The sequence below is a fragment of the Scyliorhinus canicula genome, chromosome 15 (genome assembly GCF_902713615.1).
Source record: "Scyliorhinus canicula chromosome 15, sScyCan1.1, whole genome shotgun sequence".
NCBI lineage: Eukaryota > Metazoa > Chordata > Chondrichthyes > Carcharhiniformes > Scyliorhinidae > Scyliorhinus > Scyliorhinus canicula.
Genome location: NC_052160.1, coordinates 19195964 through 19221699, shown reverse-complemented (window position 1 = coordinate 19221699; position 25736 = coordinate 19195964). Strand labels below are relative to the sequence as shown.

The 25736-nt window shown below is 45.3% G+C and overlaps 1 protein-coding gene across 12 annotated transcripts in view; it reads right to left on the bottom strand.

Moving 5' to 3' along the window:
• The window catches only part of caskin1 (CASK interacting protein 1), a 684935-nt gene that overhangs the window by 381485 nt on the left and 277714 nt on the right, over positions 1-25736 (bottom strand). Inside the window, exon 1 of one of the 12 annotated variants that reach the window (XM_038820501.1) lies at positions 15245-15302. The exons of the other annotated variants lie outside the window; for them this stretch is intronic. Coding sequence (XP_038676429.1) covers positions 15245-15287 — 43 coding nt within the window. The 5' untranslated portion in view covers positions 15288-15302. Of the gene's footprint in view, positions 1-15244; positions 15303-25736 lie in introns of those variants that run through there. 12 annotated transcript variants of the gene reach the window in all.

Sequence of the window (25736 nt, the reverse complement as noted above, 5' to 3'; positions counted from 1 at the left end):
CTGCAGTCACAGGGCCTACAATAAGAACTTTAACATATCACATTTCCACTTTACTGGATATGCAAATTGCTTTCATCACAAAATTGCTTCAACAAAAGATTCTTCAAGATGCAGCTGATAATCTTTCGAAAGACACTTTTTCGGGCAAAAAGCCATTGCTTCTCCTGGGCACCATGTCATTTTTCATCTGCTCTCCATACAGTTTGCATACAACCAACGAACGATATCGTAAGTGTCGTATTAGAGTGTTTGTGAAAAAGAAGAGATGCAAAGATGAGTAAAAGATAAAACAGACCGATCAAAATAGAGTGCAAAAGACCAGATAAGGGATAAGATTCTCTGGAAAGATTTCTAAGTGTGAAAGCAAGCGGGAACTGCCGCGAGCCTCCTGGCGTTCAGCCCAGGCGAGGCCGGCAATACTATTCAATATTGATTGGTCCAGGAAACAAGGCCACTTCCCCTGGTTTTCATCCAGGCAAAGACTTCAAATAGATGCCATTAGCAGGTGAGGGTTACAGCAGTAGCTCAAACTTGGAAAACAATCTAAATTATACTCCCACCCTTGCCATTCCAATTCTAACATTCTCCAGTGATACTGTATTTCAATTGATAGCTCTTTTACCTTTGGGTCAGAGGTCATGGGTTCACCCCTGAGAGTGGAGTGGAGCACCAAATCTAAGTTAATACTCCCATGACAACCTGAGAATGACCAAAAGCCTTTTACAGATAATAAAGTACTTTAAAAGTGCAGTCACAATTGTGATGTTGGACAAGTGGCCAATTTGTACACAGCAAGCTCCCACGTACAGTCTTAGGGACAAAGGCGAGATGGTAGGATGATTTCTCCCCCTTTTCCACGTATCGACTGACGGCAGGTAGATGTGTTTTTAAGAAAAAAATATATTATTCCCTTACGCGTTGTGACTTTCAAGAACAAAGATAAGGGGCAGGATTCTCCCTTCTGGGGACTAAGTCCCCATGCCCGCCGGAAAATGGGCGAGAATCACTACAGACTTTTTCCTCTCAGGTCCGGGGTGATTCTCCGTTTTCCAGGGGGCTAGCAGAGCCCTAGCATGCGCACGGCGACCGTAAGCTGGTCTGTGCATGCGCACGGCGACCCACCTCGGCGCGGGCGCTGCCGACATGGCGGAGCCACACAGCGGGCCCGCACGGAGGAAGGTAGGTCCCTCCCAAATCGCAATGGCCCGCCGATTGGCGGCCCTCTATCGCGGGCCTGGCTACCGCTGAGGCCCCCCCAGAGTCAGATACCCCCGCCCCCCCCCCCCCAACCAGGACCTCGACCGCAGGCCCCAGCTCCCGGCGGGTGGTACCTCATGTAAACCACGCCGGCGGGAGTTCGGCCGGTTGACTGCAGAGTATCGCCGCGGGGGCCTGTTCCAACGGCCCCAGGCCGGCATCGCGCCAACCACGTGTGCGGGGCAGGCAGGTCTGTGGAGAATTGTGGAAGTGCCGTTGCACCGGATTTCCAGCGTGAACGGCTATTCCCAGCCCCCGCGCCAGGCGCGATCCCAGCCCGGAGGGTTGGAGAAACCCGCCCAGGTTTTCTCGGAAGTTTGAATATAAAGGAGGAATGATAGCTCAGGGGACCCAAGAAGGTAAATCCAAATGTAAGTTTATTTTCAGCCGACAGAAAAGGCCGCAATGAGGCGGACAGCACAAACGTCCCAACTGGGATTTCCAATGAGGGCAGCCTTTTGATTCTATGAGCTGCAGCTGATGAACCTCCGCCCACTAGCGGGGGTGATGGCATTCCATGAGCCCCACGGTGAGGTTTATCAGGTCATCCACGTTGGCCAAATGAGGATTAATCCAGGAGGATAAATGTTTATTTCTCAAAGGCCAAATATATTCATAACATGCACCCGTTTGCACATAAAGACACCCACGCATACAAGTTAAAGTGATTACAAAAGGGATGGCATGCACATAGGTCTCAAAGGTCCAAAAATTCACAGTTACACTTGAGTCCACTGAGTTGGAAGCTTGGAAACTTTGCAGGCCTGAAGATTCCCATTTGGTTCAGTGAAGAAATTGAGTTTAAAAGTCCCCAGCAATTTATTCGTAGCTTACAGCAACAAGTTTCTGGCTTCACCCCAGTCGAGGTCCCATCCAAACCTTGAGAGATTCAGTTGGGTTTTCAAATTGGCAGGAAAGTCTTGCCCCAAGTCTATGCCTGCTGGGGGATCTCATAGAAGCCTATAAAATTCTAACAGGACCAGACAAGGCAGGAAGGATGTGGAGGGAGGTGGCCAGAACCAGGGGTCACAGTCTAAGGATGCCGGGTAAACCATTTAGGACTGAGATGAAGAGATTTCTTCGCCCAGAGAGTGGTCATCTAGTGGAATCAGCGACCACAGTAAACAGTTGGGACCAAAATATTTTGGGCTGGATTCTCCACCTGCGGGATGCTCCGTCTTGCCGGCAGCCCGGGAGTTGCCCGCCAGCATGGGGCAGCCCCGCAAAGGGAAACCCTATTGACCTGCCGGCAAAACGGAGCGTCTCGCTGGCGGGATAAAACAGAAATGTGGCGTGGCAGAGAATCCAGCCCTGTATGTTTTCAAGAAGGAGGTGATGTAGCTCTTGGGGCTAAAGGGATCAAAGGGTATGGGGGAAAAGCGGGAACAGGTTCCTGAGTTGGATGTTCAATCATGATCATAATGAATGACGGAGCAGACTCGAAGGGCCGAATGGCCTCCTCCTGCTTCTATATTCTTTGTTTCTATGTTTTCTTTCCAGGCAGATTGTCCATTTTGTTTTTCAAAGGAAAGTGTCAATTCTCCCTAAATACATGAATATAACTGTGTAGGTGGTGACAAGGAAATAATGACAAGACAATCTGTTTTACTGAGTGTTAGCTGGCACTCATTATGGCTGTCATGGGCAGCACGGTAGCACAGTGGTCACCACTTTTGCTTCACAGATCGAGAGTCCCAGGTTCGATTCTGGCTTGGGTCACTGTCTGTGTGGAGTCTGCACATTCTTCCCGTGTTTGTGTTTGTTTCCTCCGGGTGCTCCGGTTTCCTCCCACAAGTCCCGAAAGACGTGCTGTTAGGCGAATTGGACATTCTGAATTCTCCCTCTGTGTACTCGAACAGGCGCCTGAGTGTGGCGACTAGGGGCTTTTCACAGTAACTTCATTGCAGTGTTAATGTGAGCCTACTTGTGACAATAAAGATTATTAATTAATTGAGGGATGAATGCAGGTTGGGACACGGGGGAGATCTCCTCTGCTCTTGAAAATACTGCCATGGGATGTTTACTGATTTCGGGGAGGCACTGTGCTCCTTGGCTGTCATGAGTTTTTGCCATGGTTCTTTGTGTGACCAGATGGGTCAATTCTCGATCTACAGATTTTTGAGCACATGTAGCAGGACATCCTGTGAAGTATTGGAATCCTGAGAGCAGGGTTTATTTATTTTCCTTTCCTTCTCTGCCACTGAGTTGCCTCATCATTAAAACATTGTGACTCAAAGCATGGTGCAACTTGATGGACAAGGTGTTGACATGTTACAAATGATTGGGAGCAAGCTCCTCCCAGTCAGTAATGTCAACACTGCCCCACTTCAAGGACGACTTCAGAGTGTCTTTGACGTGTTTATTTTGTCCTTGCCTGGAACCCTGGCTGTGTGAGACTTAAGAAAACAGGACCTGACAGGGGGGGGGGGGGGAGAGACACTTTCCCGCCATCCGGACACATACAACAGAGACCTGTCTGCACTGTTCTGTTTGTGATCCTGTTTTACATGGCCAACAATGTCAGTTTCCTTGTTGAATGTAGTTGACAAACGGGGAGAGCAAATTCAATATTCCATGCAGCCAGTAAATGTGTTGACGTGTGTCAGCTCGGAATAATGACCAGCTGCATGTCACTCAGCCCATACAAAGAGCTGGAAAACCTGTCGACTGATATCGCCTATCAGTCCCGAGACTATGTCATTCTCCGCGAGAGCTATCATGATGAGCTTGCGGTGTGGAACTGTCAAGTGCGTAATTCTGGCTGCCATTTTGCATGGCGCACGCATGCTGTCATGGGGGATCCTTGAAAGGCGCCCAGAGAGAAGACTTAACGTGCTGCATCTTTATTTACCTAAAATATATAATTTGATTTTGGTTTAACTGATGACTCAATTAGCTGAGGGTTCAATTAGCAGCACACGGTCAGAGCAATGATAGCATTTCGGTACAAGTGAGCTGCATCTTATTACTGTAATTAGTGACACTTTACCTCCCCCCCTCCCATGTTGATCAGCGATGAACCAATTCTGTGACTTGATGCAGATAAAATGGGTTGAAATCGCTCATTGTAATCCCAGTAATGAAATGCCATACATCCATTCATTCACTGGAGCACTGGAACCTGACAGGAGGTCAGGGACTATGGGGAGATAGTTGCGTATGTAAAATGCGAGCTGGTTTCAATAACGCAATGGATGGCTGCACATTCTTGACAAGAAAGAAAGGATTTGTATAGGTACGGTGCTTTTCCCAGCCACAGGATGTCGAACACACTTTACAAACAATGATGAAGTGTAGTCACTGTCATAATGTAGGAAATGTGTCAGCCAATCTGCACCCAGCAAGCCCCCACAAACAGCAGTGTTATCATTGCTTGTTCAGCCCACACATACACAATGATAAAGCAGGCTTTGTCCTTGAGGCCAACAATGGCAGCCGACCAAACAACCGGGTGCAGTGGGAAATAATAATCATCGCTTATTGTCACAATAGGCTTCAATGAAGTTACTGTGAAAAGCCTCTAGTCGCCACATTCCGACGCCTGTTCGGGGAGGCTGGTACTGGAATTGAACCCGCGCTGCTGCCTTGTTCTGCATTACAAGCCAGCTATTTAGCACACTGTGCTAAACCAGCCCCTGCCAGACAGGTCTCATGGCAAATTATAGGTTCTACGACATAAAGGGTTCATGCTCTCAAGGTTGGCAGTCAGCCCAGCAGGTTATGTGGCACGCTTGGACGGTGCTCAATATCACTTTGGCAGGGGTTTTTGAATGGACCAGGGTCAGAAGCAAGTGATCGATCAATTTGGCGCCATCAGCCTCCATGCCAGTTCATCACCATGATCTGGACCTCGTTCCGTTTTCAAAGAGGGTAACTCAGGGACAGATAAGCTGTCATTTGGGAAATGACGGGTAGCCAGTTGAGACCAGCTATTGCAAATTAAGGGGCCTATTAAGGTTACATAACGCGCATCAACTGGAATTTCCAGTTGTCGGTGTGGGCAGCCCACATCAACGTAGACTCTGTCCAGGCCAACGTGATGAGATCAAGGCCGAGGGGTGAAAAATCATGGGGGTACCCTTCCTGGATCACAGCTGCTTCATGGCTGCTGGCTGTCGCTCCAGGGGACCAAGAAACTGCGACTTTAAAAAAAGTTATAATCAATTACCTTCACTTGTCCCTCACACTATCCATACTCAGATTGGTAGCTCCCACCTTGGCCCTTGGGGCTGCCAATCACGGAGTACAAAAGCACCTCCAGATAGCCCTCCAGTGTCAGCAGCCCACCTGCTAATCCTGATTGGACAGCAAGCCCCCTTCTGGGTTTTTAATTGGCTGGATCATTGACGATTGCGGTGGGCGTGCCTTCAGTACACTAGGTACGGTTGGGGGGTCACACATTTCCTGGTTAGCCCCCAACTAGCCCCCATTTCCACTTCCCTACCCTGACTGAAAATCCTATAAGTCTTGTTTCAGTACCTTCCACCCTCACATGCAGCCAGGCAAGGGGCCTTCAATCCTTCGCTCTGTACATAGTAACATCCCGTCAGCAGGAAGCCTGTTTGTTATAAAGTTGCACAAGGCTGAATTTAGCAATGGTACAAACGCCTGGCAATAAGTAAATCAAAACAGACAGTGGTACAGAGAGAAACACAATGATGCAGAAATAATGACAGGGGGAGAGGGAGAGAAATGGAATGATAGGGAGAAGGAGAAGAGCATTCTTTTAAAAGGAAGAGATGGAAGATTGAGGTTGCAATCCATTACATATGGAATCTTCTCCGAGAGGGGGATCAGGTGATGTGGGGACTTCCTACATCAGATTCGGCAACAAGCCCGTATCACGCATGTTCAGGAACTTGTTGCCATGTGATCAGGCTCAGGCGGCTGAATCCTTCCCAGGCTAGATCCCTGACTACTTTTGAGTCTGTCTGTCAGTGGACGTGTCGATGGTAGGCCAAAATCCAGCCGAATGACAGAGCATTCATAACTCCCCTGGGTAGAGAATTCCAAGTATTCGCAACTCTCACCGTGACAAAATTGCTCGTCCAACCAGACTTAAAGGATCGATCCTTTATCATAAGAACATAAGAACATAAGAACTAGGAGCAGGAGTAGGCCATCTGGCCACTCGAGCCTGCTCCACCATTCAATCAGATCATGGCTGATCTTTTGTGGACTCAGCTCCACTTTCCGGCCTGAAAACCATAAGCCTTAATCCCTTTATTCTGCAAAAAACTATCTATCTTTACCTTAAAAACACTTAATGAAGGAGCCTCAACTGCTTCACTGGGCAAGGAATTCCATAGATTCACAATCCTTTGGGTGAAGAAGTTCCTCCTAAACTCAGTCCTAAATCTACTTCCCCTTATTTTGAGGCTATGTCCCCTAGTTCTGCTTTCACCCGCCAGTGGAAACAACCTGCCTGCATCTATCCTATCTATTCCCTTCATAATTTTAAATGTTTTTATAAGATTCCCCCCTCATCCTTCTAAATTCCAACGAGTACCGTCCCAGTCTACTCAACCTCTCCTCATAATCCAACCCCTTCAGCTCTGGGATTAACCTAGTGAATCTCCTCTGCATACCCTCCAGTGCCAGTATGTCCTTTCTCAAGTAAGGAGACCAAAACTGAACACAATACTCCAGGTGTGGCCTCACTAACACCTTATACAATTGCAACATAACCTCCCTAGTCTTAAACTCCATCCCTCTAGCAATGAAGGACAACATTCCATTTGCCTTCTTAATCACTTGTTGCACCTGTAAACCAACTTGTGACTCATACACTAGCACACCCAGGTCACTCTGCACAGCGGCATGCTTTAATATTTTATTGTTTAAATAATAATCCCATTTGCTGTTATTCCTACCAAAATGGATAACCTCACATTTGTCAACATTGTATTCCATCTGCCAGATCCTAGCCCATTCACTTAACCTATCCAAATCCCTCTGCAGACTTCCAGTATCCTCTGACTTTTCGCTTTACCACTCATCTTAGTGTCAGCTGCAAACTTGGACACATTGCCCTTGGTCCCCAACTCCAAATCATCTATGTAAATTGTGAACAATTGTGGGCCCAACACGGATCCCTGAGGGACACCACTAGCTACTGAGTGCCAACCAGAGAAACACCCATTAATCCCCACTCTTTGCTTTCTATTAATTAACCAATCCTCTATCCATGCTACTACTTTACCCTTAATGCCATGCATCTTTATTTTATGCAGCAACCTTTTGTGTGGCACCTTGTCAAAGGCTTTCTGAAAATCCAGATATACCACATCCATTGGCTCCCCGTTATCTACTGCACTGGTAATGTCCTCAAAAAATTCCACTAAATTAGTTAGGCACGATCTGCCCTTTATGAACCCATGCTGCGTCTGCCCAATGGGACAATTTCTACCCAGATGCCTCGCTATTTCTTCCTTGATGATAGATTCTAGCATCTTCCTTACTACCGAAGTTAAGCTCACTGGCCTATAATTTCCTGCTCTCTGCCTACCTCCTTTTTTAAACAGTGGTGTCACGTTTGCTAATTTCCAATCCACCGGGACCACCCCAGAGTCTAGTGAATTTTGGTAAATCATCATTAGTGCATCTGCAATTTCCCTAGCCATCTATTTTAGCACTCTGGGATGCATTCCATCAGGGCCAGGAGACTTGTCTACCTTTAGCCCCATTAGCTTGCCCATCACTACCTCCTTAGTGATAACAATCCTCTCAAGGTCCTCACCTGTCATAGCCTCATTTCTATCAGTCGCTGGCATGTTATTTGTGTCTTCCACTGTGAAGACCGACCCAAAAAACCTGTTCAGTTCCTCAGCCATTTCCTCATCTCCCATTATTAAAACTCCCTTTTCATCCTCTAAAGGACCAATATTTACCTTAGCCACTCTTTTTTGTTTTATATATTTGTAAACACTTTTACTGTCTGTTTTTATATTCTGAGCAAGTTTACTCTCATACTCTATCTTACTCTTCTTTATAGCTTTTTTTAGTAGCTTTCTGTTGCCCCCTAAAGATTTCCCAGTCCTCTAGTCTCCCACCAATCTTTGCCACTTCATATGCTTTTTCCTTCAATTTGATACTCTCCCTCATTTCCTTAGATATCCACAGTTAATTTTCCCTCTTTCTACCGTCCTTCCTTTTTGTTGGTATAAACCTTTGCTGAGCACTGTGAAAAATCGCTTGGAAGGTTCTCCACTGTTCCTCAACTGTTCCACCATAAAGTCTTTGCTCCCAGTCTACCTTAGCTAGTTCTTCTCTCATCCCATTGTAATCTCCTTTGTTTAAACACAAAACACTAGTATTTGATTTTACTTTCTCACCCTCCATCTGTATTTTAAATTCCACCATATTGTGATCGCTCCTTCCGAGAGGATCCCTAACTATGAGATCATGAATCAATCCTGTCTCATTACACAGGACAAGATCTAGGACCGCTTGTTCCCTCGTAGGTTCCATTACATACTGTTCTAGGAAACTATCGTGGATACATTCTTTAAACTCCTCCTCAAGGTTGCCTTGACCGACCTGGTTAAACCAATCGACATGTAGATTAAAATCCCCCATGATAACTGCTGTACCATTTCTACATGCATCAGTTATTTCTTTGTTTATTGCCTGCCCTACCATAACGTTACTATTTGGTGGCCGATAGACTACTCCTATCAGTGACTTTTTCGCCTTACTATTCCTGATTTCCACCCAAATGGATTCAACCTTATCCTCCATAGCACCGATGTCATCCCTTACTATTCCCCGGATGTCATCCTTAAATAACAGAGCTACACCATCTCCCTTACCATCCACTCTGTCCTTCCGAATAGTTTGATACCCTCGGATATTTAACTCCCAGTCGTGACCATCCTTTAACCATGTTTCAGTAATGGCCACTAAATCATAGTCATTCACGATGATTTGTGCCATCAACTCATTTACTTTATTCCGAATACTACAAGCATTCAGGTAAAGTACACTTATATTGGGTTTTTTTTTACCTCTGTTTTGAATGTTAACATCTCCAGTTTTATTCCTTTTAGTATTACTGGGCCTATTCACTGAGCTCCCCTCAGTCACTGTACCTTGTACTGTCGCCCTTTTAGATTTCTGACTGTGGCTTCTCTGCCTTGCACTTTTCCCCTTACTTCCTTTTGCTTCTGTCCCTGTTTTACTACCTTCCAACTTCCTGCATCGGTTCCCATCCCCCTGCCCCCTGCCCGCTTCATCCTGAGCTGATGAACCCTAGTTCCAGAGTTTAGAGCCAGGGGAACAATTGCTTGCCTACATTTCAAACCTTCGCTGTGGTGAATACTGCATGAGGCTTGGCATTTCTCTAACGTTATCTCATCTTGGAATAAGTCGTTTTATCAATTAATTGTGCCTTTGGAAAAACAATTAGAGGATGCCAATGCTTGAATACTTGAAATATTTCATTTTGAACAAATCAGACAGATTTTACATTGTCTTTTGCAAAGCCACCACAATTGCAATCTACTTAGTGACCTTGAAGAATGTCGAACAGAAAGTCTCCTTCACTAACGTACCAGTCCTATACTTTCGATTCCAGTCTGTGTGGAGTTTGCACTTTCTCCCCGTGTCTGCGTGGGTTTCCTCCGGGTGCTCCGGTTTCCTCCCACAGTCCAAAGTTACGCATCTTAGGTGAATTAGCCATGCTAAAGTGCCCCTTTGTGTCTAAAGGTTAGGTGGGGTTACAGGGGCAGGGGAGTGGGCCTCGGTAGAGTGCTCTTTCGGATGCTCGGTGCAGACTCGATGGGCCGAATGGCCTCCTTCTGCGTTGTAGGAATTCTATAGATTCTATAAATAACCTAAGATCCTTGAAAAGAAATGAAAATGAAAAGAAGAAGGTTCATTTGATTGAAAAAAACATAACGATGAGAAAAACTCTCAGAAATTCAACTTCGCTTAACAGCCGGTAAACACCAAACCTGAAATACTTTGAAGAGTTAGATTTCAGTCATGCTCGTTAGAAACAATCTCAAACCCATGAGTCATGATCTCTCTGTTCTACTCTCCATTCCTATTTGAGTCCTTCCAGTTTGTACAATTGTGCACAGTGCTTACTGCATCGCATTCATATAGCACCCTCAGTAATTCTCAAACGCTTTACGACTTATTCCAAGATGAGATAATGTTAGAGAAATGTCAAGCCTCATGCAGTATTCACCACAGTGAAGGTTTGAAATGTAGGCAATTTTCACATTCTCTCCCGAATTTACACCCACCAACAATAAACAATAATCAGCAACAGATATGTCAATCCCCATAACAATAACAACGATCCCATCCTCCCACCAACCCCCAAACATCAGCCCGCATGTTTACATAAATAAATGACAAAAAGGAATCAGGGATTACCATAGTCATCCTTAATATACACAGCACCCCCCCCCCCCCCCCACCCAACCCCACCCAACTAATGTTATCCAGTTCTTGAAAGTACATAATAAATAGTGCCGATGACTTGTAGAACCCCTCCGAGCTTCCCCTCAGTTCAAACTTAACCTTCTCAAGGGTCAAGTATTCCAACAGGTCCCCCCGCCACGCCAGGGCACAGGGTGGAGAGGCTGCTCTCCAACCCAGCAGGATCCGCCTTCGGGCGATCAACGAGGCGAAGGCTACAATATCTGCCTCCGCACCCGTTTCCAACCCTGGCTGATCCGACACCCCGAATATGGCTCCCGGGGACCCGTGCTCCAGTGTCACATGCACCACCTTGGAAATTAAACTAAAAACCTCCTTCCAGTAATCCTCTAGCTTTGGACAGGACCAAAACATATGAACGCGATTAGCACCCCCCTCCACCCCCCCGAAACGCTCACACACATCTTCTATTCCTTCTAAGAATCAGCTCATCCTCGCCCTCGTGAGGTGCTCTCTATATACCACCTTCAGCTGTATCAGCCCCAACCTCGCACATGAGGTGGAGGCATTCACTCTCCGGAGCACCTCACACCAGAACCCCTCCTCCATATCCTCTCCCAACTCTTCCTCCCACTTTGCTTTGATCCCTTCCAGTGGTGCCTTATCCTCTTCCAAAATGGCTCCGTACACCGCTGACACTACCCCCTTCCCCAGTCCCCTCGTCGTCAGCACCTCCTCCAGCAATGTGGAGGCCGGTCCCTCCGGGAAGCTCGGTATCTCCTTCCTGGCAAAATCCCGGACCTGCATGTATCTAAACACTTTTCCCTGCTCCAGCCCATACTTCGCTTCCAGCTCCCTCAATCCTGCAAACCGACCCTGAAGAAACAAATCTTCCCATTTCCGAAAACTTCCATCCCACTTCCCTGGCTCAAATCTGTGGTTCGCGTAAGTAATTCTGAGGTGTATTCACTGTTGTAGTGTATGAAATACGGCAGCCAATTTGTGCACAGCGAGATCCCACAATCGGAGATGAAGTAAGTTGACAGATCATCCGCTTTACATGTTGGGGGCGGTGACAAATATTGGGCCGGACACAGGGGAGAGGGCCCGGCTTTTTCTTTGGTCCGGGCCACGAAAACTTTCAAATCTGCCTAGTGTCTTGCTCAAGATGAATCACAACCTCCCTTACCTCAAAATAAGTTTCCTGCTCATCCTGAATAAACTTTGGTTCAATTAAGGCTACAGTTAGGCAGCTCCAGAAAATGCCCTTGAGGGTCATCAAATGTTTCTTTAAAGCTGCAGTTCAGTTGTTATTTGCATCTACCGAGGGAATAACGGCCAAATAAAAACTTCTGCAACTCCAGTTCTCTGAAACCATCAGCTCATCTTAAAACCTTTTGTGCCTCACATGTGGGCACTACCAACAGTTGGAGGCTAAATAAACAGTCCCCTCAGGCTTCAGATCACGTACAGGTTGATTTAATTAGCTTTGGCAACCCCTAGCTGTGATCTAGTTGCTTCATATTAACAACATCCAATACCATTGATAAAAACAGGTTTCCTCTTGGTTCAACAGCTGCTGGTTGGCCTTAACTGAACCTCGCAGCTACCGAGAGCTGGGGAGACTAGCATTTAAGGGGAGGTGAGCTAAATGCATGAAGGAGAAAGGAATAGAAAGATATTTTGATGGGGTCAATTAAAGAAGGGTGAGGGGAGACTCATATGGAGAATAGACATCAGCAAAGACATAATGGCCGGAATTCTCCAGCCGTTGCGATTCACTTTCCCTGCCGGCAGCGCACCCCCTCCCATGGGTTTCCCTGCTTCAATCCCATGGAAATCCAATCGGCAAGTGGTGGGAAGATAGAATCACATCACCGGTGAACGGCGTGGTGTTGAGAGACACGTGGCCGGGGTACCGGAGAATCCAGCCGTTGGAATAAATGGCCTGTTTCTGTGCTGTCCACACTATGTAATATATGCATTTTAACAGGTATGGGGTTTGGTGCAGACGAAAAAAAGATGGACAAGGCATAGGTGATACCTGGTAGATTCTATTAGCTGGCGTCATGGGGCACTAGCAGGAGACTAGGAGCAGACTGTGTGTGCATCCTTGTAGAATCATAGAATGGTTACAGAATAGAAGGTGTGACTATTTAGCCCATTGAGTCCATTGCCAGCTGTCTGCAAGAGCAATGTAGCTATCCCCACTCCCTTGCTCTTTCTCCCTGGCCCTACAATAGCTTTCTCTTCATGTGTTAGTCCCTTTTGAAAGTCACTATTGAATCTGCGTCCACCACCTTCTTTGGCAATGTAATCCTGATCATAACCACCCACTGGCTAAAAAAAAAAGTTCCCTCATGTCGTCTCTGGCTCTTCTGCAATCACCAATTGTAGCTGAAACGTGACAGGCCTGACAGCCGAACAAATATGGAGTGAAAAGCACCAGAGAAAAATGACAGATTTAATTCAGCAGAAAATGCCTCAATAAGAAAAACAAAAAGTCTAACCAAGAACAAATTAAAGGAGTCATCCACTGAAACCGCACTTTTTTAAGATTTGCCCGGCAAGTTATCAAAGTGTCAATCATGACTCGTATTTCCTATTAGTAAATGGATCACACCACACCACAAATATCATGTGCTAACTTTTGGATGAAGTGAAACTAGAACTATTAAGAAATCAGAATGTTTATAGAAATTTACAGTGCAGAACGAGGCCATTCGGCCTATCGAGTCTGCACCGGCTCTTGGAAAGAGCACCCCACCCAAGGTCCACACCTCCACCCTACCCCCATAACCCAGCAACCCCACCCAACACTAAGGGCAATTTTGGACACTAAGGGCAATTTAGCATGGCCAATCCACCTAACCTGCACATCTTTGGACTGTGGGAGGAAACCGGAGCACCCGGAGGAAACCCACGCACACACGGGGAGGATGTGCAGACTCCACACAGACAGTGATCCAAGCCGGCAATCGAACCTGGGATCCTGGAGTTGTGAAGCGATTGTGCTGACCACAATGCTACCGTGCTGCCCATTATGCTTTTTCTTGCCTTGTGCCAACGCAATATTGTAAAATAAGCAATAATCAAAACTAGAAAATTCTAATAACTCGCCGCTCCCCTTTGAAGAAATTTGCCTGATATGAACTAATTTGCTTATCAGTCAAGATCATGGCATGCTGTGCATATACTGCCTGTTAAGCATTTACATCCAACGTGAGTGAGATATGAAATATTTATAGCATCTCTGAGATTAGACAAGGGAATAAGCATTATTCAAATACAATATCCTTAATGGGTTCCACATGAGATGTAATATGGACAGATGCCTTAGGTCAATGAGCGCGATGAAACAGAGGCAGAAAATAATGCCAAAGAAAAGTAGCTTCCTAGTCTACTTAACTGCTGTCTCAAAACAAGAAGAAATAAAGTCAAAAGATTTGCATTTCTGTTGCACCTTTTCTGCCCTCCAGATGTCCCTGAGCAATTGAAAGCCAATTGAACACTTTTTGAATTTTCTCCTTCCCAGTGTCGGAAATGTGGCAAGCAGTGTGCGCATAGAAAGATTCCACAAACAGCAATATAATACACGGGCAGATAATCTGACATTTTAGTCATGTTGGTTGAGGGATGAATATCGGCCAAGAGACCAACAGAACAGCCCTGCCCACTTTCAGAAATTGCCATGGGAAGTTTGACGCCCACCTGAGCAGGCAGACGGAACCTCGGTTTAATATCTTATCCAAAAGACAATGTAGCAGTCCCTAGGTACTGAACTGCAATGTCAGCCGAGGTTACAATAATCTTTATTATAATCTGTGTTATTGTCACAAGTAGGCTTACATTAACACTGCAATGAAGTTATTGGAAAAAGCTCCTAGTCGCCACAAGCTGCAGTCCTTGGAGTGAGACTTGAACCCACGACTTTCTGAACACAGAAGAGAAGAATACTGCTATGGCTGACCCTTGTGTTTAATCGCCTGATACAATTTAGGAATCTGCTTGCACACCAAGGCTATCAGCAAGGTCGCGGAGTTGGCCTGAACCTGTTTATTGCCAGGGAGAGGGAAAAAATGCACACGCAACATTCACTGATAGGATCATCCAGCCTATAGAGAGAAAGTAATTGGGATCAGCTCGGAGAGGATTAATGCAGCTCTTAACACAATGCTGCTCTTTACTTTGATAAGATTGCATTTGCCCCCAGGGTCAGTCAGCAACTGCAAAGCTGCTGAATCTTTCAGCATGTTCATTACCAGTGGACTGGAGGCTGGGCAGTGAGAAACGTGCCTTTGCCTCTGCCATCTTAGATCTACCCAGACTGATGCGGACTTAAACAACAATCAATAAGGTGGCACTGCAGTTATTTTTCCTCTTGCTCTTGTCTGTGAACAGCTGCAATCTCTGTTGCTTTCTTTGTAGGCAATGGGAATGTTACAAAGGACTCTGAGATGCTGATGCATCTTTATTTTTAAAGCACCAAAACTATATTGTTGCAGTAAAATGATTTCCCCCCCCCCCCCCCCCCCCCCCCCCACGTGCTGCAGCTCAAAATGGTGAAAAATCAGGCAACCAAGGAATCTGCACTTACCAGTCATTAAATAACCATCAGTCCAACAACGTGACTTTGTCATTAGGTCCTTGTTGCTCGCTCAAGGACTCTTAGCAGGTGCCAGCTGAAACGTTAGCAGCCATCATGAGCAGTCTTCAGAATATGCACAAGGCTTTATCAGGGGCTCGCTGGGGTAGCCTTCTCACCTCGTAAGCCAAGACAGTTGTGCATTCAATTCCAACACCAAAGACTTGAGCACAAAACCTTCGGCTGACAGTCCCAGTCTAGCACTGAGGAAGTGCTGCGTTGTTGGAAACTTAGAATTTACAGTGCAGGAGGCCATTCAGCCCATCGATTCTGCACCGGCCCTTGTAAAGAGCATCCTACTTAAGCCCACACCTCCACCCTATCCCTGTAACCCAGTAACCCCACCTAAGCTTTTTTGGTCACTAAGGGCAATTTAGCATGGCCAATCCACCTATCCTACACAGCTTTGGACTGTGGGAGGAAACAGGAACACCCAGTGAAAACCCATGATGGGCTTCCTGGTTGATGAGCTAAAATGAGGCCCTTTCTGCCCTTGTACTTAGAAGATCCCATGGCAACTATTTTGTGGAACAGCAAGGTGAGCTTTCCCCAATGTCTTGGCCAATACTTGCCACTCACCAACGCTAAAACCACAATTATCTGCCCAATATTGCATTGTTGTTTTTGGGAGCATCCCATGCCGTGTTTCCTGCAACGCAACAGAGACTGCAATCCAAAAGTGCTCCATGCCTGTAATTAAGGAGGTCCTGAGGTTGTGAAAGGCACCATAGAAATGATTCAAAAAATATAAAAACTCCTTTTTTTCCAATAGCTGTGTTTTTTCTTTCTTTTCTAGGTCTCAGAGTATTTTCATTTACGCTTGGGGAGTCTCAGTTTCCTGTCTCCTGCAGAATTCCTGTCATACAAGAAGAGTTTAGGATGCAGACTCCATCTGGGTGGAACTGGGATTCAAGGCCTGTTTATAGTCAAACACGGCCTTCCTTTGGCTTTACGCGTTGTTCGATTTCTGGAAGCTTCAGCTGAACATTTCCACTCATACTGGTATTTCAGAATGAAGATAAACCCTTTAATGAAGAACTGTTGACAAACAGAATCACACGGTTCCGAAGGAGGCCCACCAGCACAGCATGCCAGTGCAGGCTCTCTTGAGAGAGTTATCGATTACTCCCTTGCTCGTTCCCCAAAGCCCGGCAAATGTATTTCCTTTTCGACTATGTATTGATCGCCTTTTCAAAGTTATTGTTTAATCTGCTTCCAGTGCCGTGCAGTGAAAATAAGATCACCACAATTATTCCCGTGCAAAGGAATTTCTCCTCGTCGCCTTTGGTTCTTCCACCAAATATCCACATTGTAAAAAAACACAATGGGCAAAATTACATCCTGAGCCGTCGTCTTTTGTATGGAGAAACTTTGGCTTTCAAGAGGGAACTTTGCCAATTGTAAGCTGTTACTTCCATTGATAACAGCAGCAGCTTGCATTTATGGAGTGCCTTTCATCCAGTAGAACATCCTGAAGTGCTTCAAAGGAGAGGTTTTCAAACAACATTAGCTTGTAAGCCAGGTAAGATATTAGAATAAGCGTTCCAAAACGTGGCCAAAGAGGAAGGCTTTAAGTAGCTTCTTAAAGGAGGAGAGAGAGAGATACATTTCCAAACGAGTTCAGCGATGAAAGTCCAAATGGCAATACCAGAACAGAGAACAAAGGACTGTTTTATGTCCCAGTCAGTTTAGGACCTTGACGTCTGACCAGCACTGCATAAGTTTAAAAGTTGACATGAAATAAATGCTGCTTTGCAAAAATCCTGGCCCGTGAATATCCTCTGACATTGGTGTACCGTATTCATCTCTATAGTTGCACAGTCATTGTACCAAACTCTGAGCACGTATTGACTAAAAAGACATCTGAACAAGATAGTGAAGGACTGGGACCATGGCGAGTACAAATTCATCATAGCCCACTACAGTTTAGACACGTTCCCTTGAAAGCGTTTCAGTATTTTTTAGTCTTGCTGATTGCTTTACTGACCATTTTCAGAGCAGTCCCCAGAGATCCCCATGCAAATCAATGAATGCCATTGCATGTTGCAGAAAGGTCAAGGACATACATTGCGTGGAATCTGTCCATATTGATTAATGGCCCTCGCGCGTTCATCAAAAGCCTTCGGTCCTCAGATGTTTCATTAGGGCAGACAAGATCCTTTGATCGACATGGACTTAAATGGATGTACAACAGCAAAAAGTCCTGTACACCAAGAAACAAACCCTAAAGAGCATTTGAAATATGAAAGCAACAGCAAAACCAGTCACAGAACTCAAATTAACATTTATTTGGATGTGAAGCGAATAATATTTGTGCAACATTTCATTGCTTCTTGTTCATTTTATAGAATTACCAATGTTTGGGGCTGATTAATGAAACTATCGATTACACCAAGTATTCAAATGACACCATAAAACACATGGACGTAGTGAATTATTTAAGGGTCCGAACCTTGAAATTAAATCGCAAGATATATTCTATTACCCATCATTTTTGTATCACATACTATAATCCTAACAAAATAAACAGCAATAAAGCTAAAAGTGGAAAGGACTACTCAACAGCCCAGATTTTCATCGGTGGGTCAGATTCGCAAAGTCAGGAGACTTCCCAACTCGGTGAAACTGACCCTTAAAATCGTCCACCCGAGGGCAGCACGGTGGCGCAGTGGTTAGCACTGCTGCCTCATGGCGCCGAGGTCCCAGGTTTGATCCTGGCTCTAGGTCACTGTCCGTGTGGAGTTTGCACATTCTCCCCGTGTTTGTGTGGGTTTTGCTCCCACAACCCAAAGATGTGCAGGGTAGGTAGATTGGTCACACCTTAATTGGAAACATTTTTTATTGGGCACTCTAAATTTAAAATAAAACAAAAAAAAACATCCACCTGCTTGTCAGAATTTTGGTTTTGGGGGACTCCCCATGTCCCCATACCCCCATCATAACCGAGTGCCAACCTTGCCCCTCACCCACCACCCTTCTTCCTTACCCAATCCATACCAACTCACCTAGTATCCTTGGGCAGTTTCTTGACAGGGTTGACATTTCCTGGACAGTTTAGACAGCTGGACAGTTCCTTGACAGCTGGAGAGATCTTTTACAGTTCCTGAATAGCTCAACAATTCTTTGTCAGCTTGACAGTTCCTATGAATTTGTGTATACCAAGTGCATAATCACATTCACTTTTAACAATCCCAAAGTGTGTCTTACCTCTTCAAAAGGGTGCCCTGGAACCCTATCCAAAGGAGGACCTGACCTCTCCAAAGGGGCACTCTAGTTATTCAAGCATATCCACCAAATTTAGACTTCCTCTTACCTGTTCTATTCTGCACACTCCGGATTCCACATGCCTGTCCTTCCAAAATACCACCAGTGGAGGCAGCTGGTGATTAAAACGGCCTACTGTTGGCACAAATGGTGCATACACAAACCCTGGCTTGACTCCAGGCCTTGTGAAGATTGGAGAGGTTGGGTTTGGGGAGTAAGGTCTTAGAATTTCTGGCCATTTCAAGCATTTTCACCATGGCAAAGAGCCCCTCCACCATCGCAAAACTCCAGGACAAAGGCTACAAATGAATATGAGATCATAAAAAGTATGAGCTGAAGCAGGAGTGGGCCATCCTGTTCCTCAAGCCCACTTTGCCATTCAATAAGAGCATGGCTAATCTTCTACCTCAACTTCATTTCCCTGCTCTACCTCCATATGCCTTGATTCCCTTAGTCTTCTAAAATCTATCGATCTCAGTCTTGAAAATACACGGTGACTGAGCATCTACAGCTCTCTAAAGTAGAGAATTCCAAATGTTCACAACACTGAATGAAGGAATTTCTCGTTCCCTTAGTCTGAAACGACTGACTTCTTATCCTGAAACTATGATCCTGTGCTTTTAACTCTCCAGTCAGGGAAACAATCTCTTGGTATCTATCCTATAATTATTACTGACTACTGATATTACAGTACTGCATTGGTGTAGTGGTATTGTCACTGAACTAGTAATCCAGAGATCCAGGGAAAGATCTGGAGACCTCGGTTCAAATCCTACCACGCCAAATGGTTAAGTTTATATACACGTAATGACCTGTAACTTACCTTACTTGTCTTCATTAAATGGCCATTTATTTATTGTGAAAAGAGAAATACTTGCATTTATATAGCACTTTGGATATCACACGACGGTTTGCAGCCAATGAATGTTTTTGAAGTGAAAACTGAAAATGTTGGATAATCTCAGCAGGTCTGGCAGCATCTATGGAGCGAGAAACATGTTGAGTCACTGTGACCTTTCTACACACCAGAAGTGCTGTCGACATAAGAACATAAGAACTAGGAGCAGGAGTAAGCCATCTGGCCCCTCGAGCCTGCTCCGCCATTCAATGAGATCATGGCTGATCTTTTGTGGACTCAGCTCCACTTTCCGGCCCAAACACCATAACCCTTAATCCCTTTATTCTGCAAAAAACTATCTATCTTTACCTTAAAAACATTTAATGAAGGAGCCTCAACTGCTTCAATGGGCAAGGAATTCCATAGATTCACAACCCTTTGGGTGAAGAAGTTCCTCCTAAACTCAGTCCTAAATCTACTTCCCCTTATTTTGAGGCTATGTCCCCTAGTTCTGCTTTCACCCGCCAGTGGAAACAACCCGCCCGCATCTATCCTATCTTTTCCCGTCATAATTTTAAATGTTTCTATAAGATCCCCCCTCATCCTTCTAAATTCCAATGAGTACAGTGCCAGTCTACTCAACCTCTCCTCATAATACAACCCCTTCAGCTCTGGGATTAACCTAGTGAATCTCCTCTGCATACCCTCCAGTGCCAGTATGTCCTTTCTCAAGTAAAGAGACCAAAACTGAACACAATACTCCTGGTGTGGCCTCACTAACACCTTATACAATTGCAACATAACCTCCCTAGTCTTAAACTCCATCCCTCTAGCAATGAAGGACAACATTCCATTTGCCTTCTTAATCACCTGTTGCACCTGTAAACCAACTTTCTGTGACTCATGCACTAGCACACCCAGGTCACTCTGCACAGCGGCATGCTTTAATATTTTATCGTTTAAACAATAATCCCGTTTGCTGTTATTCCTACCAAAATGGATAACCTCACATTTGTCAACATTGTATTCCAGCTGCCAGACCCTAGCCCATTCACTTAACCTATCCAAATCCCTCTGCAGACTTCCAGTATCCTCTGCACTTTTTGCTTTACCACTCATCTTAGTGTCATCTGCAAACTTGGACACATTGCACTTGGTCCCCAACTCCAAATCGTCTATGTAAATTGTGAACAATTGTGGGCCCAACACGGATCCCTGAGGGACACCACTAGCTACTGATTGCCAACCAGAGAAACACCCATTAATCCCCACTCTTTGCTTTCTATTAATTAACCAATCCTCTATCCATGCTACTACTTTACCCTAATGCCGTGCATCTTTATCTAATGCAGCAACCTTTTGTGTGGCACCTTGTCAAAGGCTTTCTGGAAATCCAGATATACCACATCCATTGGCTCCCCATTATCTACTGCACTGGTAATGTCCTCAAAAAATTCTACTAAATTAGTTAGGCACGACCTGCCCTTTATGAACCCATGCTGCGTCTGCCCAATGGGCCAATTTCTATCCAGATGCCTCGCTATTTCTTCCTTGATGATAGATTCCAGCATCTTCCCTACTACCAAAGTTAAGCTCACTGGCCTATAATTTCCTGCTCTCTGCCTACCTCCTTTTTTAAACAATGGTGTCACGTTTGCTAATTTCCAATCCACCGGGACCACCGCAGAGTCTAGTGAATTTTGGTAAATCATCTTTAGTGCATCTGCAATTTCCCTAGCCATCTCTTTTAGCACTCTGGGAAGCATTCCATCAGGGCCAGGAGACTTGTCTACCTTTAGCCCCATTAGCTTGCCCATCACTACCTCCTTAGTGATAACAATCCTCTCAAGGTCCTCACCTGTCATAGCCTCATTTCTATCAGTCGCTGGCATGTTATTTGTGTCTTCCACTGTGAAGACCAACCCAAAAAACCTGTTCAGTTCCTCAGCCATTTCCTCATCTCCCATTATTAAAACTCCCTTCTCATCCTCTAAAGGACCAATATTTACCTTAGCCACTCTTTTTGTTTTATATATTTGTAAAAACCTTTACTGTCTGTTTTTATATTCTGAGCAAGTTTACTCTCATACTCTATCTTTATAGCTTTTTTAGTAGCTCACAGCGCAGGAAGACGTGATGAGTTATATCGTTGGAAAGGAGGTGGGAGTGAATGGAAGGTCAGGGTTAGGTCGGAGCTCTGGAGAGATTGACAAAGATGTCATGGACATAAGACAAAAGGGGGGTTAATGATACCATTCAGGACTAAAAATGTTAATAGTGGCATAAGGGTAAGATAGCAGAATGCCCTCTCTCCAACTATATAATTCATCACATTTCTATTCCTCTTCAGTTCTGTCGAAGGGTCAGGTGGACTGGAAACATTAACTCGGCTTCTCTCTCCACAGATGCCTCCAGACCTGCATTTTCTGTTTCTATTTCAGATTGCCAACATCTGCAGTATTTTGCTTTTACTTGAATGCTTTTGAAGAGTAGTCCCTGTTGCAATTTAGGAAATGGGGCAACCAATTTGAGCACAACAAGTTACCTCAAATAGTAATGTGATAATCACCAGTCGACCTGTTCTTGTGATGTTGATTACAGGATACGTATTGGCCTCTATTACGAGGTTCTCCCACAACATGAAACATCCTTCCCATATCCACTCTGTCAAGACCCCTCAGGATCCCGGGTCATGCCCAGCAGCACTGGACAGCCAATTAGGAGAACGAGATTTTCACTTTGGGGAAAATGGATGAACTCACTGGGCCCTTCCTGCTGTCCACTCCCAACCTGCGCTGAAGCGGGGCAGGTGTCTGGAGGTAGTCACCCAACAGCAAGTCGCCACCCCTCTTACTCCCCCTATTATGAAGCCGTGCGGGCCAGAGCACTACAGCCATAAGCAGTCCCACAGAGGGGTTCCCCTCCACAATGACAGGTTTGCCCTTTACTTTTAACTTTACCGAACAGTTAGGGTCATCGACGTAAAACATTAACTCTGTTTCTCTCTCCAGATGCTGCCTGGCCTGTTGAGTGTTTCTGTTTTTATCTTCAATTATTAATTTTGTTTGTTCAAAATGCTGCCCAATCTCAATGATGTAAACAGGTCAAACTAGGGGGCCACCATTGTGAAGAATGATAAAAAGAACATCCCCTCAATCCTTTCTGGTGAATGACAATAGGGTCTGCACTGGAGTTCAATTTTAAAGGGGAGCTGTATTAATCAAAAGAGCGTTGCCCAAATCTTCCCTTTGCTGTGGGAGGTTGAAGAATAAGGAGCCTTATTCCACAAGGAAGTGAATGGATTATGGATTCCCCCCAAAAAATGGCTTTACTGCAAATTTCCCAAAAGATAGTGTCCCTTTAAACACTTTCCCTGTCTCATGTGGATTAACAGGCTCGCGACACACTTGTCCTGACAAATATCTTGGCCTTTAGCAAAGACATTTATGCTTTATAGCGACAATTTTCTGGAGTAATTACTCAGTGTTTCGGATGAATAATTAATTATTTTCTGATTATGTTGGTGATCAATAGACTGAGATCCTGAAGGAATCATCATGTTGCTGCTGGAGGCAAAGACTGCGGTAAAAGAAAAGGCAGCAAAAAAAGTCTGACTCTAATCAGATGCAAATGGATCTTTCCGAGACCAGCTTCCTGCCTCAGTTGGCTTCATTTTGCTCCTCTATCGCTACATTTTCCACACATCAATCCATGTACGCATTTAAAAAGGCAAAACTTCAGCTGTTCTGTAAATCATCCTGTACTCTCTGCAGTTCACAGAGGCCTTCCCAGTGTCTCAGTGGAGAAGCAGACGGATCAGCTACGATCCTAAGCCACACAGAGCAGGAAGATCCAAATCTCTATCCCTGGTTCAATCCCCAATCTCTCCTGTGTTGACTTGTTCTGAGGGGGCTTGGCAGGGTAGATGCTGAGAGGGTATTTCCTTTCGTGAGCGAATATAGAATCATAGAATTTACAGTGCAGAAGGAGGCCATTTGGCCCATCGAGTCTGCGATGACCCTTGGAAAGAGTACCCAATTAAACCCATGTCTCCACCCTATCGCCATAACCCAGTAACCCCACCCACCCTTTTTGGACACTAAGGGCAATTGAGCATGGCCAATCCGCCTAACCTGCACATCTTTGGACTGGGGGCTAGAGCGAGGGGGTAAAGTTTAAAGATGCTGGGTCTCCCATTTAAGATGAAGACGAGGTAGTCTTTTTTCTCTTTTACTCTTGAGAATTTATGAACAGTTGAGGCTGGGCCATTGAATATGTTCAACGTTGAGTTTGACTGATTTCTGATCAAGAAGGGAGTCAAGAGCTATGGGGAAGAGGCAGGAAAGTACTATTAAAGCCACAATCAGATCAGGCAGTGAGTGAATAGACTTGATGGGCCAACTGGTCTGCTCCGGCTCCTATATCTTACGATCTTGTGTATTAGTTGGAATGAGTACAGGAGCTCTGCAACTGACCATCATGCTCCTGGGTATGGTTACCAACTCTGGTGGTTTCATCACAGGACCTTCCAACCAGCCCACTCAGTCAGTTTTATTTGTCCAATCAGCAATATTAACATAACTAATAAAGTAAAATGGCCAAAGAAAATGAAAATTAAATCATACAATTTCTTCAGCGTTCCTGGGGGTTTTCAGCCAGCTTGCTTCTAGAAGTGTCCAGAGATTACTCATGAATTCCTGGAGACTTCAAGGCGATCGTGGAGAATTGGCAACTCTACTCCTGGGTTCCGAAAAGGAGCGAGGATTCGCACTCCTGACCAAAAACCGGTGACCCCTGTTGGGAGGTTGGTGCAGGTCGGATGAGGAGAAGTATATATAGGAGGAGTCACCTATATCTGCCCCAATAAGTAGAAAACCTTAACTCTTGTTACAGGAAGAATGAAATGAAATGAAATGAAAATCGCTTATTGTCACAAGTAGGCTTCAAATGAAAATACTGTGAAAAGACCGGAGTCGCCACTTTCCGGCGCCTGTTCGGGGAGGCTGGTACGATAATTGAACCCGCGCTGCTGGTCTTGTTCTGCGTTACAAGCCAGCTATTTAGCCCACGGTGCTAAACCAGTCCCTCTGATTGTGGTGATGTACTGGAGAGCTGCCTATACTTGGGCTCATTAACTATAGTCATGAACAAAGCAGAACTCTGAAATATACTGGGAATCTCACAGTTGTAGATGGTGCCATATGATGAAGTGACTTGTGACCAGGTTTGGCATGAGTAAATGGTGAAGAGGAGGGGAAGAGAGAAGGAAACAAAGACTGAAATGGAGAGAAAGCAAGAGTGGGAGGGAGAGCGGGAGTGGGAGAGAGGCACAGAAAGGGAGGGAGGGAAGGAGATTGGAAGAGGGAGGCAAATGATAGATGAGAGAGAGAGAGGGGAAAGTGAGTGAGAGGAGTGGGAGAGAGAGAGAGAGATAAATGCTTTCTCGCCATCCAATTCAACGTCCATTGTGGCTTGCAAAAGGGAATTGGATAAGCCTCTGAAGGAGAAGAAAATTGCAGAGCTATGGCGAAAGGACGGGGGAGTGGTACTAGCTGATTTGCTCTTGCAGAGAGCCAGCATTGATATGATGGGCTGAATGGCCTCCTTCTGTGCTGTAACGATTCTATGATGCATAGAATGGGCAGCACGGAAGCACAAGTGGGTAGCACTGTGGCTTCACAGCGCCAGGGTCCCAGGTTCGATTTCCCCGCTGGGTCAATGTCTGTGCGGAGTCTGCACGTTCTCCCCGTGTCTGCGTGGGTTTCCTCCGGGTGCTCCGGTTTCCTCCCACAGTCCAAAGACGCCCAGGTTAGGTGGATTGGTCATGCTAAATTTCCCTTAGTGTCCAAAAAGGTTAGGAGGGTTATTGGGTTATGGGAATAGGGTGGAAGTGAGGCTTAAGTGGGTCGGTGCAGACTCGATGGGCCAAAAGGCCTCCTTCTGCACTGTATGTTCTATGTCTATGTCTATGATGCTATGAACACTCTCACTGTCCTTTGCATCTCTAGATGCCAACATTGTGAAGATTGAACCTGATCTTCTATCTGTGGCATAGCCCCGAACGAGCCAGATAGATTGAAGTGACCAAATGGATTTATTTATTAATCTCAGTATTGTTTGCAGCACTTTGCTGATTGCAAAATCATTGTTCCTAGATAGCGACCATGATTGCGATTCAGCTTTAGGCGAACCAGTTTGACAGACCTCTGAGAAATGTGAAAAATGCAAGTGTTTCTTTCTCTTTTTGCTGTCGTATGACCCACTCATCGGTTTCACTGCATCAGAGAGCCCATAACAGATTTACTGAAAAATAAATTCTGAGCCTCTGATCCCTTTTCCCTG